General features: G+C 45.0%; 1 protein-coding gene and 1 long non-coding RNA gene across 4 annotated transcripts in view; both read right to left on the bottom strand.

Moving 5' to 3' along the window:
• LOC125961467 (uncharacterized) overlaps positions 1-17735 on the bottom strand; it is a 96117-nt gene that overhangs the window by 9320 nt on the left and 69062 nt on the right. The gene's annotated exons all lie outside the window — the stretch shown is intronic.
• The window catches only part of RAC1 (Rac family small GTPase 1), a 34727-nt gene that overhangs the window by 1798 nt on the left and 15194 nt on the right, over positions 1-17735 (bottom strand). For 2 of the 3 annotated variants that reach the window (XM_049699477.1, XM_004268939.3), the window contains exons 2-5: positions 9583-9654; positions 6683-6800; positions 920-982; positions 20-179 (exon numbers count right to left, since the gene is read on the bottom strand). In XM_049699477.1, the coding sequence (XP_049555434.1) occupies positions 20-179; positions 920-982; positions 6683-6800; positions 9583-9654 (413 nt within the window). Of the gene's footprint in view, positions 1-19; positions 180-919; positions 983-2479; positions 2537-6682; positions 6801-9582; positions 9655-17735 lie in introns of all 3 variants that reach the window. The other variant, XM_033426859.2, reaches the window with a different exon arrangement.

The raw sequence follows: 17735 nt of genomic DNA, 5'->3' as shown, positions 1-17735 counted from the left end.
ACAATGGGGGGTTCCATACCGATCTCCTTGGCCATGGCCAAGCCCTGCGGGTAGGTGATGGGTGTCAGCTTCTTCTCCTTCAGTTTCTCAATCGTGTCTTTATCATCCCTCAGATCAAGTTTCGTCCCCACCAGGATGATAGGAGTGTTGGGACAGTGGTGTCGCACTTCAGGGTACCACTAGGCACCAGCAGAGGAGGCAGTCAGCCTCTCCTTCGGAACCGCCCTCGCCTGAACTGTATCCACACAGGTGCCCAACTGCATCAACCACCCACTTGGTCACCGCGTCCCCTTGCCTAGCTCACACCCTCCAGAACCACCGACTGGCTGCGGTGTGTGCCTAGCCAGCCTGGAGCCCAGGACTCACGCCCCTACTGACAGCTATACTTGTCCGTGAGAGAGGAGAGAGGAAGGACAACCCCCCCACCCCCCCACCCAACTACTTTGTTTTTGGTAAAACAGGCCAGGTTCTTAGGTCATCTCAAAATCCCTTACGTATTCAAGGATGAGAATAAAACTATCTGGACCCAGGTCTCAGCTCTGCCGCCATTACCCCCACCAGACACGTCCCCGATCCCAACTGAAGGGCCTCTCACCCGTCATTTTCACTACGTTCATGAAAGATGCCAGAGTAGAAAGTATGGTCATTATTTTTATTAGACCGACTCCGAAGTGCTTCATTATTTTAACAAGGAACACGGCACTTCTGAATCAGACCTTGAGACTTTAGAACTCTGCATACTCAAGTCATGTACCTAAAAAACTGATGACTTATGTAAAAAATTACCTAAGTAGTAGAATTACTAAAATCAACTTAAATAACTGAAAGTTTCTATCAGTAAATGGTATTTTATTTTTTAATGTTTCTTCCTGAGAGTGACATTATGTAACAAAATATTTTCCTAAAAAATCCCACTTACCTTTGCACGAACATTTTCAAATGATGCAGGACTCACAAGAGAAAAGCAAATCAAGAATACATCCTATAAAAAGAAAACAGGGAGGTGTTTAGAAAATGGTCTTACAGTGAGGAATGCACTTTGCTTCCTGAGTGCTGCTGGGAGGGAAGCATGGGGCCAGGGCATACGCCTTCTCCCCGACACGCCTGCAGTGTAGTCAGACGCTCCCAGACCAGAACCAGCATGTGAAGCACCAGTTACCAGTGAGAAGGGGAGTGGAGTACGAAATATGCTGTAAGTTACTCGAGGCTACAGAGAGACATCAAATTCAGACCCCTGGGAGGCCTCTTTTCCATCCTTCCCAGCTCCCACTGGGAACTAACTTGATGCTCTGTTACTACACGGGGACAAGAACCAGTGGCAGGTACTATGGCAATATTTCTATAAAACTTGGTTTCAGTCCGTCAAAAGCAGATTCAAATTAAAAACTGTTATCCTCAAATGGTATGCTTTTCATTACGCTCCCATCAGAATCTTAAGTACAAACATTTTTAGATGGTCACTGGGTTCCAATTTAACTGCTTCTTAAAGAACTGCCGTCAGAGTCCCAGGCATAAAGCCGGGTCTCAAGAATTCGCTAAACAGGCACGTCCCTCTGGGAGGGAGGATGATCTGGTATGTAAGGGGCGTCTTGCCAGCTGTCAGAGCTTCTCAGACCCAAGGAGGGCCTCCGGAAAGCTTGCACCGTGTTGTGTAAAAAGTGAAATTTGGGACTTCCCTGGCAGTCCAGTGGTTACGACTCTGCGCTTCCACTGCAGGGGGGGAAAGGTCGGATCCCTGGTCCAGGGAACGAAGATCCCGCGTGCCACGAGGCGTGGCCAAAAAAGAAAAAGTGAAATTTAAATATTTACCCATGTTAAAAAATGCCTACGAGTTTCTAAAATGCTAGATTTATGAAACACTTTCCTGGAAAAAGGCAATTAGGCTACTCTGTGAAATGCACACAATTCCCAAGTTCCTTGCGATCATCCAGCTGCTATCTTGTACCTGAAAGGGAAGAAACATCCCACACAACAGCTTTTCGTAAACGACACTGAAAATGCTAGCACATGCACAAGCTCGTCCAAGAATCACCACAGCATCTCGGCACCTGGGCTGATCACAACATCTCAAAGCAGGGGTGGGTTAGCTCACCAGCGTCGCGCAGCCTCGCCCGACAGGCCCTGCACCGGACACCAAAGCGGGAGGAAGGAGGACCTGCAGTGTGGTTAGTCCCGCTCCCGCCAAGCACTCGGGCCACGTGAGCTGCAAGGTAGAGCCTCCGCACTCCTTCCCCAACCAGCCTGGACAGGGGCCCTTGCACGACAGTCCCTCCTGTCCCCTGGGAGGGGGAGGAAAGCAGTTCACACACTGCTCTGATTCAAGCCAGTAGGTAAACTATCAGGCAAAACCCCAACCTTGAGTGCGTTAAATATAAAACACTCAAGGAACGTGAGGCTCAATAGGAAATCCTAGGAAAACTAAGTGAAACGAGAGAACAGATAAAGCTTGAAACTGAAGTCGATTGAAAGTTTTACATACGGCAATCGGCTTGTCTTTGCCCCTGGAGGGTATATCCTTACCATACGTTTCTCCAACCTAGTAATGCATGAGAACTTTGTTTGAGTTTAGTAAAAAGCGAGAAGAAAAATCAATATAACCCGTTACCTATTCTTCATCTGAATTTTGTCTCAACCCTCCCAAGGGATCTAAAAGCAGATGATGATCTAGCGGGTCTATAACGCCAGGCGCTGCTGAATCGCTCCATCACTCTGTGAAGGTCAGAGACGGTGGAGACCGAGGCGCGCTTCAACCTGTGGTGGCACAGGGAGGTTCCCTCCCCAGCATGAAGCCCATGGCTTCTGCTCAGCAAGGACTTGCCAGAGGGGTGTCCCACCCTCAGCGAGGGCGTCCATCAGCAACGACACACCTCTTAAAGCTCTCCGGCCAAGTTCTCAGACAGGAGCCCAGCTGGAGCCAACAGGAGGCGTGGCCGTCTGCACGGCAGGCCTCTCGGCCGAGACACCGTCCAGCAAGGCGGCCAGGTGTGAGGGCTGTGACCTCACGGGAGTGCGGCTCAAATGCAGGGACCCGCTCTACTGAAAGGACAGCGCTGCTCCCGCCCCCCGTGTGCATGGAGGGGCCGCCCAGAAGGGACCGCACTTCCAGCGTGTACCACTGTGCTTTCAATTCACTCCTCTGTTCCAGTAAGAACTGAAGGCCTGCTCTTCAGCAACAGAGAACCTGGAATTCTAGAATCGAGAGAAAGACAGGCGAGACAACTATTTTAATTTCATCTCACTCAAGCTTCTCCGATTTACAATTTAAAGCGAATGTTAAAGTCTCTCTAACTATCCTGATTTGATCTATGGGCTATTTTTGAAGCCTGGTCCTCCGGAGACCTTGAAGTGATGCCAAAGCTTCATTGTGATACGGGGACTCATGGGGATTGGCCACAAAAACTCAGCTTCAAAATACCCTTTAACCGCATCTGTTCTACCCTTTTGCATCTTTCAGAACATCTTTCTGATGGAGAAGAACATGCTTTCCGTCCCACATTAACGTGACACCGTCTGCCTGTTCCTTCCTCTTCCTTCTGCCCCCAGCCCAAACTCGGCTTGAAGAAAACGCCTCTAGCGCTTCTGATGACTAACCTTCAGGCGTCCAGTCCCTCCCACCTCTGCTCTCCGACCTGGCGCGCTGTCCTTCCGTCCTCAGCCCTCCTCACAGGGTCACTCTCGTGTCCTGGAGCGGCGTCATTCCTCCTGAGCTGCTGTCTTGGGTCTCAGGCCCATCTCCCCTTTGGTCTGAAGGCTACTCTCCCTCCGTGGCGGCCTGTCCTCCCCACACCAGACGCCCCTGGGCCTCCACCAACCTTGACTCCTGTGCCGCAGCCCCATCTCCCTCACAGGCCCCAAAATGACAGCAGCCCTCGGCGCTCCTGCCCGTCCGCCCGCCTGCCGGCAGAGCCGTCCGCAAATGGACCAGCCTCTCCCAGGAGAATGAGGGGGCTGGACCTCACCGCTCCGAATGATGACCCTGTGCCCACCACCTTTTGGAGAACCAAGTGGAAGCTAATGGTTTAAACAGTTTTAACTCAGCCACACAGAGGATGCCAGGATTAAATGACCACAGGAAATACACGTCTCTTTGTAGGTCACGAAGACCTAGAGAGTGGGGAGACCTTTGTATGAAATCATCCAGCTGGCCCTTCAGGCATGGGTCAGGGCAGTGTCATGGATGAGCCACAGAAACAGCCTGCAAACCAGAGACCGGGCTTCATTTAATACAAAGTTCAGAGGTTTCTCTTTGCCAAGAAGAAATCCAGGTGCCAGCCTGCCACTTCCAGGGTCTGCTCCTCCTGGCAGGACAGCATGGCCCAAGGAAGGAGACCCTCCAGGCCCCAGCGTCTCAGCGCTCGGGGCGGCCCTCAGTAGCCAAGAGAACCCTCTCGTCTCCAAAGGAGCCCAGGCAGGCCCAGCTTTAACTGCTAGTGGGGTGCCCGCCCCTCTTTGCTCCTAAGCTGGCAAGGGGTGGGTTACACACTGCGGTGCAGGTCCACTGCCTTCCCCAGATGGGATGTGAAAAGTTCAAGTCCTGGCCCCGAAAGGACAACACCCACTTGGATTTCAGGCCTCACACACTACAGCCTGATTCAATGTGTCGCTTATCTAGGTGTTCTTCAGCATGCAAAGTGGGGATCTTGCCAAGTCACCTTGCACTTACTGCGAGTGACCGCCTCAAAGGAAGAAGCCGCACCCTGCCCTGGACCCCCCGAGTCACAGCAGATGGTTCTCATTTCTCAGTGGTGACACGCCGCCCTCCCAGATGTATCCAGTTGACTGGGGACTCCTACTCTACCACTCAACGCAGATGCCTTTGAAACCTGGACTCAGCAAGCACCCACTGGGGATGGAACAGTTTCCTAAACTATTCTACTGAAAAATACTGAAGAATTCAAACCATTTGGTGACTATGGGCTGATTTTTTGTGTGTGTGTGTGGTACGCGGGCCTCTCACTGTTGTGGCCCCTCCCGGTGTGGAGCACAGGCTCCGGACGCGCAGGCTCAGCGGCCATGGTTCACGGGCGCAGCCGCTCCGCGGCATGTGGGATCCTCCCGGACCAGGGCACGAACCCGTGTCCCCTGCATTGGCAGGCGGACTCTCAGCCACTGCGCCACCAGGGAAGCCCTATGGGCTGATTTTTAATACATAATCACAGTTAACTTTTACCTGGAGATTAACTGAGAAGCCAGCCAATTCAAGCCTCCCATTTTATGGTTTTGGTCTTTGTTTAGCACTCTTCCCAGAATTCAGCTAAAGGACAATCAGCAAAAATCTACAGCTCAAAGAAACTGTGCCTGGACTTCCCTGGCAGTCCAGTGGTTAAGACTCCACACTTGCAATGCAGGGGGTGCAAGTTCAACCCCTGGTCGGGAACTAAGATCCCACATGCCACGGACCAAAAAAAGATAGAAAGAAAGAAAGAAACCTGGCAATTCCTCTAGCAGAAAGCAACTGGAAAAGACAATAAGTTTTGCTTGGAAAAAGCCATATTTCAAAAGCAAAAAAAACAAGATTTGGGTAGACTAGAACTAATTACTTCTTTTCACTCACACTCCCCCCCAGAACAAAGTGATAATTAAATCAGTGCAAGGGCGGAGGCCTGTCTTCTCCGGGATGTTTCCCTGACCCCAACCCCTCTGGCTGCCCGGCTCACTGAGAGCGAGTCCTGCATCTTCCTCTCCTCTGGATGCAGCTCGGAACCGAGGGCCTCCCCACATCTACCAGCACAGCTACACAAACACAAGGAGGAGTCCCAACAGCAGCGACACGCCTGGGGCTGTTCTACGTGCGCTACATCTATACTCATCCAGCCCTGCGAGGAACGGGGCAGGCCTAGAGGTGAAGAAACCTGCCCAGTCACAGGGCGAGGAAGGGGAGGGCGGAATTTGAACCCGAGGAATTTGCTCAACTGCCTCTGTGCAAACTGCCCTGGCCAGTTAGTCACTAACCCTCCAAAGCTGTTTTAAAAAGCACTTTTAAAACAAAGAACAGACATGTAACGAGAAGCAAATGATACAAGTAAGACAACTGCTTATTGAGAGAAAAGTGGCTTCTGACCATGTGTCCACCAGCTACGGCTCCATATAATTAGCTCTGGTAGAGACGAGCTGGCAGCTGGTAGGCAAGCAAACCCAATCTAACAATTTTCTGACTGGACACGGTGGACACATTTTTATAAAGCTAAAACCTCAATCTACATTGAGAAGATTTAGGTACTAAAGCTGCAAAAAATGAACATGTATTTTATAGAAAAACAGCATTAAACCTGTTAGATTAGTTACTAACTTGATCTAAAGAAACCTTAACCTTCACTGCTTAATTTGATTCTGTGGTACAAAACTGTCACAAAGCAAACTCATCTAGAAACTAACTGCTCTTAAAACTATTTAGCCAAAACAAAACAATCAATACCTATTTCAGACGGCTGTCCTAAAACTACACGGAAGAATGTAAAACGCACAGCGCCGTAGTTAATAACTGGTAATGCTCAAAAAATAAAAACAAGCAAAACCGTGGTTTGCATCCAGGCGGATATTCACTATTGAACTAATTTAACGTTATTTGTTATTACTCGATATACCCAAAAGATGGCAATATAAGCAAATCCAGAGGTGATATGAATTAATTAAATAATCAGGAATTGTAAAGGACAAACTAAAAATCAGTCATGCTCCTTACCGTTTGCGGATAGGATAGGGGACGTAATCGGTCATAATCTTCTTGTCCAGCTGTATCCCACAAGCCCAGATTCACCGGTTTTCCATCCACCATAACATTGGCAGAATAGTTGTCGAAGCTGTGGAACAGAGTGAAAATGGTTAGTCTCTAGCCGTGGAGCACAAGGCACAGACCTGGGAGCTGAGTGGTGCCCAGGCTGGGGTCGCGGGGGCAGAAAGCTGGGGAGGCCGAGGCAGGCCCAGAGGCGGCCAGGCCAGCAGGTGCCCAGCCCAGCCTGCAGGTGCGAGGCGAGGCTCCCAAGGGCTGAGAAGCAGAGGGAAAACGGGAACTGGAGTGTAAGGGAAACAAAGGCAGCACTTGAGAAAAACACCCGAGAAACAGGAACAAGCTACTAAATTTAACCAAAACAAGTCGCTGTCAGCAATAAAAACCTGCTTGCCTTTAATGAAGAGAGCATTAAAGTTTTTCTCCCCAGGAAGAAATAAAGTATAAAATTAATCCCTCTTTCAAACCCCACGTGTTGACTTTTCCATGTACACGTGTGAGTCATTCTCAGTTAGGGGGCACACCAGGACGGCTGCGCTGGCAGTGTTTCCAGAACAACACCACCCCCCCAAGATGAGCCTTGGTCATCCACCTTGCGACCAAAGTGCAGGGTAACGCAAAGCAAACTGGATCTGAGAAGCTATGTTGTAACGCTTTCAAAGTGAGTTCACACAGGTATTTAAATTAATTTGAGGCTGCTACACACAAATTAGTTTATCTATAAGAGGAAGCCTAGAAGGTCTACAGGCTGACAGGGGGAAAATAAGGTTGACATTAAAAAATTACGGCGAGTACCATGAAGTAGCTCATTAAAATCTGGCTTCACAAGGTAAACCAGGGCAAGTGCCAAGCAGAATACAACACATCAGCCTTTAAAATAGAATTCCAGAATTAATTTTTGCATACTTAAGACTAAAACTTAGGATCTTACTACACTGTGACAGCAAAGTCATGGTCTGAGTAAGTTCCATTGTGATTTATAAAAGTTAATGACCAAACCAGCTTTCATAAAGAAAAGGTCTCATATGCTGTATTTCCGCTTCAGTGGGAAGATGATAGATTATTCAATAAACGGTACTGGGACTTTTTTTCTTTTCAACCTGTGAAGAAGAATCAGGTTCCTGCCTCATACCATACCAAAAAATAAACTCTAAATGAATGAAAAATAAAAACTTCAGCTACAAAAATCCTACAGAACATTTTTAATAAGACATTAAACTCAGGGAAAAGGTAGGATGGCATGTTTACATAAAAAAGCAGAAGACACCATAACAAAGTTCAAAGACAAATGAGAGACAGAGGGATAAATATTTCTCATTCACACAGTTCCAACAGTAAGAAGAATTTTCAGTGGAAAAACAAGCAAGGGATTTCAAAAGGCAATTCACAGAATATTATATATGGACAGTAAACATTCAAACGATTTTAACCTCACCGGTGACCAGAAATGCAAATGATGAGGTCACTTTTTTTAACTCATGTTAACCACAGTATGTATGAAGGGGGTGTTTCAGTCACAGCTGCTCAAAGTGACAGCCTGTGGGACAGCAACTGTGTAGCATCTATCAAAGCATAAAGTGTCCGTTCCTTTGCTTTGCCACAGTTCCTCTAATTATCTATCACATGTGCACAAAGACACGTGCAATGATATTTAGCCAGCCCTGTTTGCAATGCCAAGTGACCAGTGGTTAAGTCCGCTACAGCACTTTAGTCAGTAACAGCTGTTAATGATTTAGCTCTAGCTACATGTGGAGATTAAGAAAGTCCCCACCATAAATTCAGGACAGTGTGATCCCACTTACGTTAAAACACACACAGGACACCGAGATGTGCCTGTTGTGACTGAGGGGGTGAGCACAGTGGGAAGTGAGGCGTTTCCTCTCCACCAGCACCGCAGCCATGAGGACAGAGCTCCCAGCAGCAGGGCGGTGCGTTACGAGGCTCCCTGGTAACCCCACCATCAGAAAAGCACTTTTCCACCCCCGCCCAGTTCTGCTGCCAACAGGGAATAAGCAGCTCAGTAGCTGATTCCGTCCTCCCATCCGTCCCCCCACTCTACACCCCACCACGCACACACACCCTGATTTCAATTCCAAAGCCCAATAACTCAACAGTGACATGTAACCGTTGAATTACTCGCCAGAAAAGGCCAATTAAAACATAATGGAGTATTTTGTTCCAGTTCCTTGACCCTTCACACAGAGCCCAGAAAGCCAAACTTATCCGAAACTCTTATATTATCCAGTCTCTGTACTTCACAGTTGGTTTAACTTTCACTTCCCGAATATCTAAAAACCAATTAGGAAAGCTGTGTGCTTCATCACTGTGCAGAAACTTTACGTTAGATTATTATTATTTTTTTTAAAGACACCAATTGTACTTGAACATTTGTTACTTTTTTTTTTAAATTTATTTTTGGCTGTGTTGGGTCTCCGTTTCTGTGCGAGGGCTTTCTCTAGTTGTGGCAAGCGGGGGCCACTCTTCATCTCGGTGCGCAGGCCTCTCACTATCGCGGCCTCTCTTGTTGCAGAGCACAGGCTCCAGATGCGCAGGCTTAGTAGTTGTGGCTCACGGGCCTAGTTGCTCCACGGCATGTGGGATCTTCCCGGATCAGGGCTCGAACCCGTGTCCCCTGCATTAGCAGGCAGATTCTCAACCACTGCGCCACCAGGGAAGCCCCTGTATTAAGTATTTTTTAAAAGTCCAAATACCTTATAATGAGACCTCAGTGACTGAAAGGAAAATTAATCACATCTGTTTGCATAAGGATTAAGAAAGAGCAGAACAAAGGTCAATAGAATCCAAAGCAACGTATGACAGACAAGTTAATTTCCAGTTTAACTCAGGATACTTACACAGTGGGGATATACTCTCCAGGAAAGGCATTGGTCGTATAACTGATCAGGAGGCAAGTTTTACCTACAGCTCTAAAGAGAGAAAAAAATGGTGTAAGTTGCTTAGTCAACATGAATGCAGTCTTAGATTTCATTATTCGGTGAAAATAACTTATAGAAAAATCAGGACGTATATACATCAAGTACTTAGCCCTAAAGAGTTTCTATAACCTTTTATTTAACACTACACATAGTTTTATCCTGAAATTTAAAGTAAACAAACTAGAACTACTCAGAAAGGCGGAGTCCAGAGGCTTCACACTCTGCTTTTGCTTTAGGTATTAGCACTAGTAGTCAGGAAATACTTGTTAATAAGCACAAGGTTGAACAGGAACAGTATTTTAAATTGACTGATTGATGGCTGTGTTGGGTCTTCGTTGCTGCGCACGGGCTTTCTCTAGTTGCGGCGAGCGGGGGCTACTCTTCGTTGCAGTGCATGGGCATTTTGGTGACTTCTCTTGTGGTGGAGCATGGGCTCCAGGCGCGTGGACTTCAGTAGTTGTGGCACACGGGCTTAGCTGCTCCGCAGCATGTGGGATCTTCCTAGATCAGGGATCGAACCCGTGTCCCCTGCATTGGCAGGCAGATTCTTAACCACTGCACCACAAGGGATGTCCCCGGGAAAAGTATTTTTAAACTGAAAGTCTCTTCTGTGAAGATCTCTAGAAGGCTTTCATCCAAGAATCTGCAAATCTATCCTCAAATTATTTTGATGAATACTAATATGCAAACATAGCTTTCCTCTCCAGCTTCCATTTTGTTGCTAAGTAATATATTTTGCTGCCTCCGAGTGGCAGCTCAAATCCCACCACCTTCCTAAAGCCTTCCCTCTGGCCAACAGTGACAGCTGTTCTCTAAAGAGAGTGCTTAGTTACCAACCACCACACACAACTGCTCTCACTTTAATTCATCTGCATTCACGTGCCACCTTGCCACATCCTCACATCCACCATAAACTTTTTTTTTTTTTCCTGGTACGCGGGCCTCTCACTGTTGTGGCCTCTCCCGTTGCAGAGCACAGGCTCCGGATGCGCAGGCTCAGCGGCCATGGCTCACGGGCCCAGCCGCTCTGCGGCATGTGGGATCTTCCCAGACTGGGGCACGAACCCGTGTCCCCTGCATCGGCAGGCGGACTCGCAACCACTAAGCCACCAGGGAAGCCCCACCATAAACTTTTAGAGCAGCTAACACATTACATTCCAGACATATTAATTAATGGCTCAGGGACGCTGGAGTAAACTTCCCAAACAGCTGCAAAGAGGAGAAGTAACAGAGAAGAGTGTAGAAATACTCCCGAGACAGGAGGGCCTCCCGCACAACTGGAAGCAGATACAGGGTGCCAGGGCGGTGATGAAAGTCTCCCAACCACTTGGAAAATTTTTCAGGGGGGTATCACCTAAAAATTAAGACGATCACTGCACCAGTAGCCAACACACATTCTCTAAATTTTACAACATTCACAGGGTGGCTTCAGGGGCTTCTCAGAGTCCCTGGCCTCCCAAGGGCTCACCAAATAAATGCTCCTTACACGGGCCCATCTCCCTGCTGTCCTCTGTTGGCTCACCAAGGTCACGAGATACACTGGAGCTCTGAGTCGTAAGATTTTGTTGTTCAATCTCAACTACTACTATAAATTAGGACTCACAATAAAGAAGTTAAGTGATTTTCTATTTTCCTTGCACTCTTAGCAAAAACCTCTCAACAAGAGCAGATTACATACAGGCCCAGGCAGTCTTGCCAATACTTGTTGCACTCATAACATTATCAAGGCTTAACAAAAGCTGGAACTCCCTCACCCCAAAGACCTCATAGTCAAACATGACATCATCAGGAGCTAGCGTCCAACTCCTAAAGGCTTTCTAAACAGAAATGACTCATTGGCCATACATTTTGTTAAAAGCTTAGAATGTTAAAAAAAAAAAAAAAAAAAACCTGAATGAGTAGGAGTCTGAGATATCTGAAGTCACTGTCCCAGATGTGCGACCCATAGCCAACTCTACCACTTACTGGCTGGAATTGTTTAAGTTTCAACTTCCTTATGCCTCAGTTTTCTCAATTGTAAGATGGATACAAAACTACCAACTCCATCACCAAACTATTGTGAGCATTAATGCAATTTCAATCTATACCAACAAACTGGGTGCTATGCCAGAAGTACACTAGGTGCTAAAGACACTGCAACGCACAAGATCTCATGGAACTTATGCAGTTACTAAACTAAAAAATGAAAAATGCAGTCATTACACAAAATTATAGGTGTGATAAGTGTTACTAAAGATGCTCTGGAGATGGACAGCAAAGGGATCTAACCTAGTCTTGGGGGCAGAGGCGGCAGCAATGTCATTGAGACTGATGAGTGGGGACACAGCAAGGAGGAACATTCTAGGCAAACGCAACAGCACGTGGCGAGACCCAGACTACAAGAAGCCCAGTAAAACTGAAGGACGAAGAAAGAATGGGCAAGTGGCAGAGGGAAATCTGAAGAAGTTGTCCTCTCTTCTCGTTAAGGGCCTGGAACTTGATGCTACTTGGGAAGTAACAGAAGATTTTTGTTGCCGAGAAACCATTAGATTTGCATTTTCAGAAGCAGCCTCTGATGACAGTGTGGAAAGAGGACCAAAGAAGTTGAAACTGGAGGCTGAAAACAAGGAAGCAGCTGCCACTGTGTTCCAGGAACCAGCCCTGGTGGCCTGGACCGTGGAGGGGGTTTCAGGGTGCAGAGAAGTGGGCCACTTCAAGAGCTACCGAGATGTGGGGCAAAACAAGCGTGGCTTGGCCAGGGGCTGGATGTGGTAGCTGAGGAAGAGAGTGGACTCTAAGGCCAGGATAAGTGAATCTCTTTTCAAAATTACAAATGTTGCTGTGTAAAAATGTTAATAGTTATTGCCTCTTAATGTCAAAGATAAGAAGCTCTAAAAGTTTTAACTGTTATGTTAAAATATCACAGTTTCACTTCAGAGACCCTGTCCTAAGTCTCTCCTCTAGGCATGAGGAACAAAGCCATCACTATAAATACCACCAACTGTGTTTTAAATGCTCCAAAATTTCTTTTCCTGAAACTCCACCTTCAGCTGAGCCTTCATCTTTTGAAAGGTTTAACTGTAAAGGAATTCAAGGTACTGGCATCACCTGATAATAAATGAAATTTTATTACCAATCATCATTTGCTAAAAAGCTGTATTCTATAAGAAAATTAGTAAAGTATAAAATTCTGACTTTTTTTAAATAAGTACATGTCCAACCTTTGATTTAAATGTTTACTTAATTTTAAAAAACAGATAAAAAGAAAAGGTTATTTACCTCCCATTAGTGTATTTATTCACCGCTTTTAAACACACTCCACAAATAAATGCTAGAGGCCAAAGTCAACATCGGCTCTAGACAAAGTCACAGCTTTTCCCCACAGAAAGAATAGAAGCAGTTATTTGGTCAGCCTTGACTGATGCTGCTGCATAATTTCTGGAAGTTACTATTTGCTTTGGAATTTCCAATTTTATATATTTAACTATTCGGTTCGGTCTCTTTTTAATCTTTGAAAGATGCTGTAACTCTAGAAAGTGAATGAGTCTACTAGAAGAACATTCACATAAACACATTTTTTTTTAATTTAAGAAGTATCTTATTTGTGATAAATAATCGCAACTGTTACTAGTTTTTTTACGGGTTACAAAGTTGACAGTGTAGATAGAAAATATTTATTTAAGTTTTAAGTGACAGTGAGTCATCACACAACATTTTAATCTAACGGCAATTGAGCACATTTTTTTAACCTATGCTTCTGCTCTATCCTGTAGAAATAATCAAGACCAAAGCCAGTAAATTATGTTCCTACTATGTCCTTTATTTTTCCATTAGGAGAACCTCAAGGAAAACGTTTCCTTAAAAAATTTTTGGTAAACTTCAGTGTTACTTCCTGAAACCTATAAGCCAAAACTTAAAAGCACATAAAAATCGATAAATCTGTAAACACTGGCAATTTCCTCACATTAAAAAAGTAAGGGATGGGGCTTCCCTGGTGGTGCAGTGGTTAAGAATGTGCCTGCCAACGCAGGGGACACGGGTTCGAGCCCCGGTGCAGGAAGATCCCACATGCCGCAGAGCAACAAAGCCTGTGAGCCACAACTACTGAGCCCACGTGCCACAACTACTGAAGCCCATGCACCTAGAGACCTTGCTCTGCAACGAGAAGCCACTGCAATGAGAAGCCCTCGCAAGGCAACGAAGAGTAGCCCCCGCTCGCTGCAACCAGAGAAAAGACCACGCGCACAGCAACGAAGACCCAATGCAGCCAAAAATAAAATAAATAAATTTATTTTTTTAAAAAAGTAAGGGATGGACTTCCCTGGCGGTCCAGTGGTTAAGACTCTGTGCTTCCACTGCAGGGAGCATGGGTTCGAGCCCTGATGGGGGAACTAATGAGATGCCACACACCACCCAGAGCAGACACAAAAAAAAAAAAAAAAAAGAAAGAAAAGAAAAAAGTAAGGGATCCAGGCAACTCAAAAAGAAGAAGATTCTGCATTGCCTTAAAAAAAATAAAAAAGATAAATTGATCTTAGTAGGACAGAAAAACCAGAGTTCTCCAATGACTATTGTAAACCAAACTAAGGAGCCTGTATTGCTGTCTAAAAGTACCTAGATCTTTTTTCCCCCAGTTTTATTGCGGTATATTTTACATACAGCACTATATAAGTTTAAGGCGTTTAACAATGATTCAACTTATATACATCATGAAATGATTACCACAATAGGTTTAGTGAACATCTATCAGCTCTTAAAGGTACAACATCAAAGAAATAGAAAAAAATTTTTCTCCTTGTGATGAGAACTCTTAGGATTTATTCTCTTAACAACTTTCATCTATAACATACAGCAGTGTTAATTATCTTTATCATGTTGTACATTACATACCTAGTACTTATTTATAACTGGAATTTTGTTCCTTCTGACTCCCTTCTAATTCCCCCTCCCCTAACCCCTAAAAGTACCTAGGATCTTAAGAACAAATTAATAGAATGTAGTGGAATGTTAATTATAAGTATCAAATATACATTTATACTTATTGCATTAATGAAAGACCCTGAATGAAAGTCCTCAATTTATGCCAAGAAATGGGTTTTGGGGACTTCAGTTATACGTTTACTGAAGACACCAGCCCTTCAGTAAATGTATAACTACGCAGAGAGTTAAGTTCAGAAAATGTATGGATTAATAGAGCAATTTAGTGCTACAAAAACACAAAACCCTAACTGAAATTCTGATGTTCTGCCACCAACAGGGGACATTCCAACCAACTTAGAGAAAGCCAGTCATTATCACCATTGGAGGCTTCAAAAAGTTCAGATTCTCAACACTTAGGTTACTAGAACACTCAAGGCTGAAGATGCCACCTACGATAGAGTTCAAATCTGAAGCAGCCGTTACTCCAGACTGTCATTCTAGAACCACCAAGCCTAACCCTGGGGTAGCTGATTATATGGGTCAGCTAAAGATGCAGAGTTCAAAACCAAGAATTTATATCTAACTGTGTGTCACCCCCATTCTCCTTCCAAAATCAGCTTCTGTATCAAATCCTCTTAAACTACTGCCCCCAAATGGGAACACGTTACCATGTGATAAAGCAAATAGAGCAAACTCTTGATTACAGAATCTAAGTGGTGGGCATATGAGTGTTCACTGCACAATTCTTCCAACTTTCCCATGTTTGACATCTTTCACATTAAGATGGTGGAAGAAAAAATCCCGTCTGGTGACATGTGGTAACTGCCCTGGTAGCAGGATCCCTGGTAAAACATCTCCTTTCTAGGAAGACTACAATTCTAAGTTAGAGCTACCTGATGATGCAAAGGTGAAAAAGTAGGAAGTACAAAGACATTAACTGACTAATGCAAAAGACAGATTATAAAAGGGTGGCTTTAAGGTTTCTAAAAATGGACTCCTGATATTCCTTCACTGAACCCAACCCCAAACTTTTAGCTGGAATTATCACCTGAAATTAAAACAACAGCAAAAAACACATTACACAGAATTTTACCAACCAAGATCAGATTCAAACACTAAACATAAATTTGGAAGGCAATGCAGAAACTTAAACTCATGGATCACACCATTACTGCTTGTTCAATGGAAGTAGGCAGGAACTGGTGTACATTCCTATCAAGATGACATCATGGAAGGCATTTATCATGCTCAACTAAAAAAATTCCTGGACAGCAATGTCTAAATCAGACACTGGGCTGGAGAGACCACTAACGCCACCTGGAGTGAAATGGGGAACGGGGGCTCAAGTCACTCACCCCCAGCCTCCCAGTCAAGCAAAGCCGAAACAACACACAATTAAAAGTGGCTGTTCAGGACCTCCCTGGCAGTCCAGTGGTTAGGACTCTGCGCTTCCACCCAGAGGGCACGGGTTCGATCCCTGGTTGGGGAAGTTCCACGTGCCACACAGTGCAGCCAAAAATTTAAAATGTGGCTGATCATAAATGTGAGATGCTGTCTTACCTAAGTAAAGCTGAGAGAAAATCGTGGGGCAGAAGTTCCCCAAATTAAAGTGACAAACCCCATGTTCAGGAAGGACTAACAGAATCAGGATCAACAGAAGGATTAACACAATTAAAAAGTATCAAAATTTACCTCACATTTGATACTCAATGCCAACTGAATTGGTGTATAGAAAATAATCCATTAGAAGAATATAGGCTTGGGGACTTCCCTGGTGGCGCAGTGGTTAAGAATCCACCTGCCGATGCAGGGAACATGGGTTCCATCCCTGGTCCAGGAAGATCCCGCATGCCTCGGAGCAGCTAAGCCCGTGTGCCACAACTACTGAGCCCACACTCTAGAGCCCACGAACCACAACTACTGAGCCCACGTGCTGCAACTACCGAAGGCCGTGCGCCTAGAGCCCGTGCTCCGCAACAAGAGAAGCCACCGCAATGAGAAGCCCGCGCACCGCAACGAAGAGTAGCCCCCGTGCGCTGCAACTAGAGAAAGCCCGTGCATGGCAATGAAGATCCAGTGCAGCCAAAAATTAATTAATTAAAAAAAAAAAAACAATGTCAGAGGCAGAATCTAAGTTCTAAAAAAAGAAGAAGAATATAGGCTAATTGGTGCTAATTATAATACAGTTACGACAGAGCCTTTAACCAGAATATTTTTAAAATAAGGAAGCCTCCAATTTGTGGAACCTCAACCAGTTTGCCTTCCCTGCTTAAACTGCCCCTAACTGCCTGAAATTCCATAACATTAAGCAACTTTCACGCCACAAAATTTAGACCCGCACTTACAGCTGTAACAATTTTTAATAAAACATTCCCATCAGGAATATAGTTTATTCAGATAAAAGCAGGAAAATACTTTTGATGGAAAAAGTATATATCTAGATTTTTTCACTTAAGCCATGTCTGCTACATGTTAGCCCTGATTTAAAGTAATACAGCTCAATTTTTTTTGTAAAGGTACATTTCACTTCTAATGTCAACATCAATGTCAAATACAGTACTAAAAAACTGACAGAAAACTCTAGGTCACCGTGTTTTATGCCTAACACTCCTTCCACAGAGCCTAGCAATGCCTCAGAGTAACAGAAACAGCAATAATAATAAAAATACTGGCAGCTGGCACTCAGTAAGCACTCAGTAGGGGCCAGGCACCTGTGAGGCACTTAATAGCCAGCATCTTGTTTAATCTCACAATTTCCCCTTGAGGCACCTCTCTTGGGGGATGAGTGATATGCTCAGGGTTTCCCCGTAAGTGGTGAGGTGGGGATATGAAGGAAGGATCCAGATTCCACAGTAGGCATTCAACAAGTATTTAACTAGATAAAGAAGCCAAGCAAACAGTAGAGGTCCACAGTCTGTAAGTATAATTAAGTAAACTGAATATGTCTTCTGTGCATATGTTTTTAAATTTTTCAAATAAGAATATTACATTCTAGGATTAGGTAATGGATTATCAGCAATATGACTTTAAAAAATCTAGTATGTATTACTGATTCCGCATTCTTATTTTTTAAAGGAAATTCAGATAATTTAAAATGTTCCTAAGACAGTGACATATGCTCAGTTAATTCAGTAGCAAAAGGATCAAAACTTCATTTAAATGAATTTAGTGAT

This window comes from Orcinus orca, chromosome 16 (genome assembly GCF_937001465.1).
Source record: "Orcinus orca chromosome 16, mOrcOrc1.1, whole genome shotgun sequence".
Lineage (NCBI taxonomy): Eukaryota > Metazoa > Chordata > Mammalia > Artiodactyla > Delphinidae > Orcinus > Orcinus orca.
Note: the sequence above shows the minus strand (reverse complement) of the source record. Positions and strands in the feature narration are given on the sequence as shown.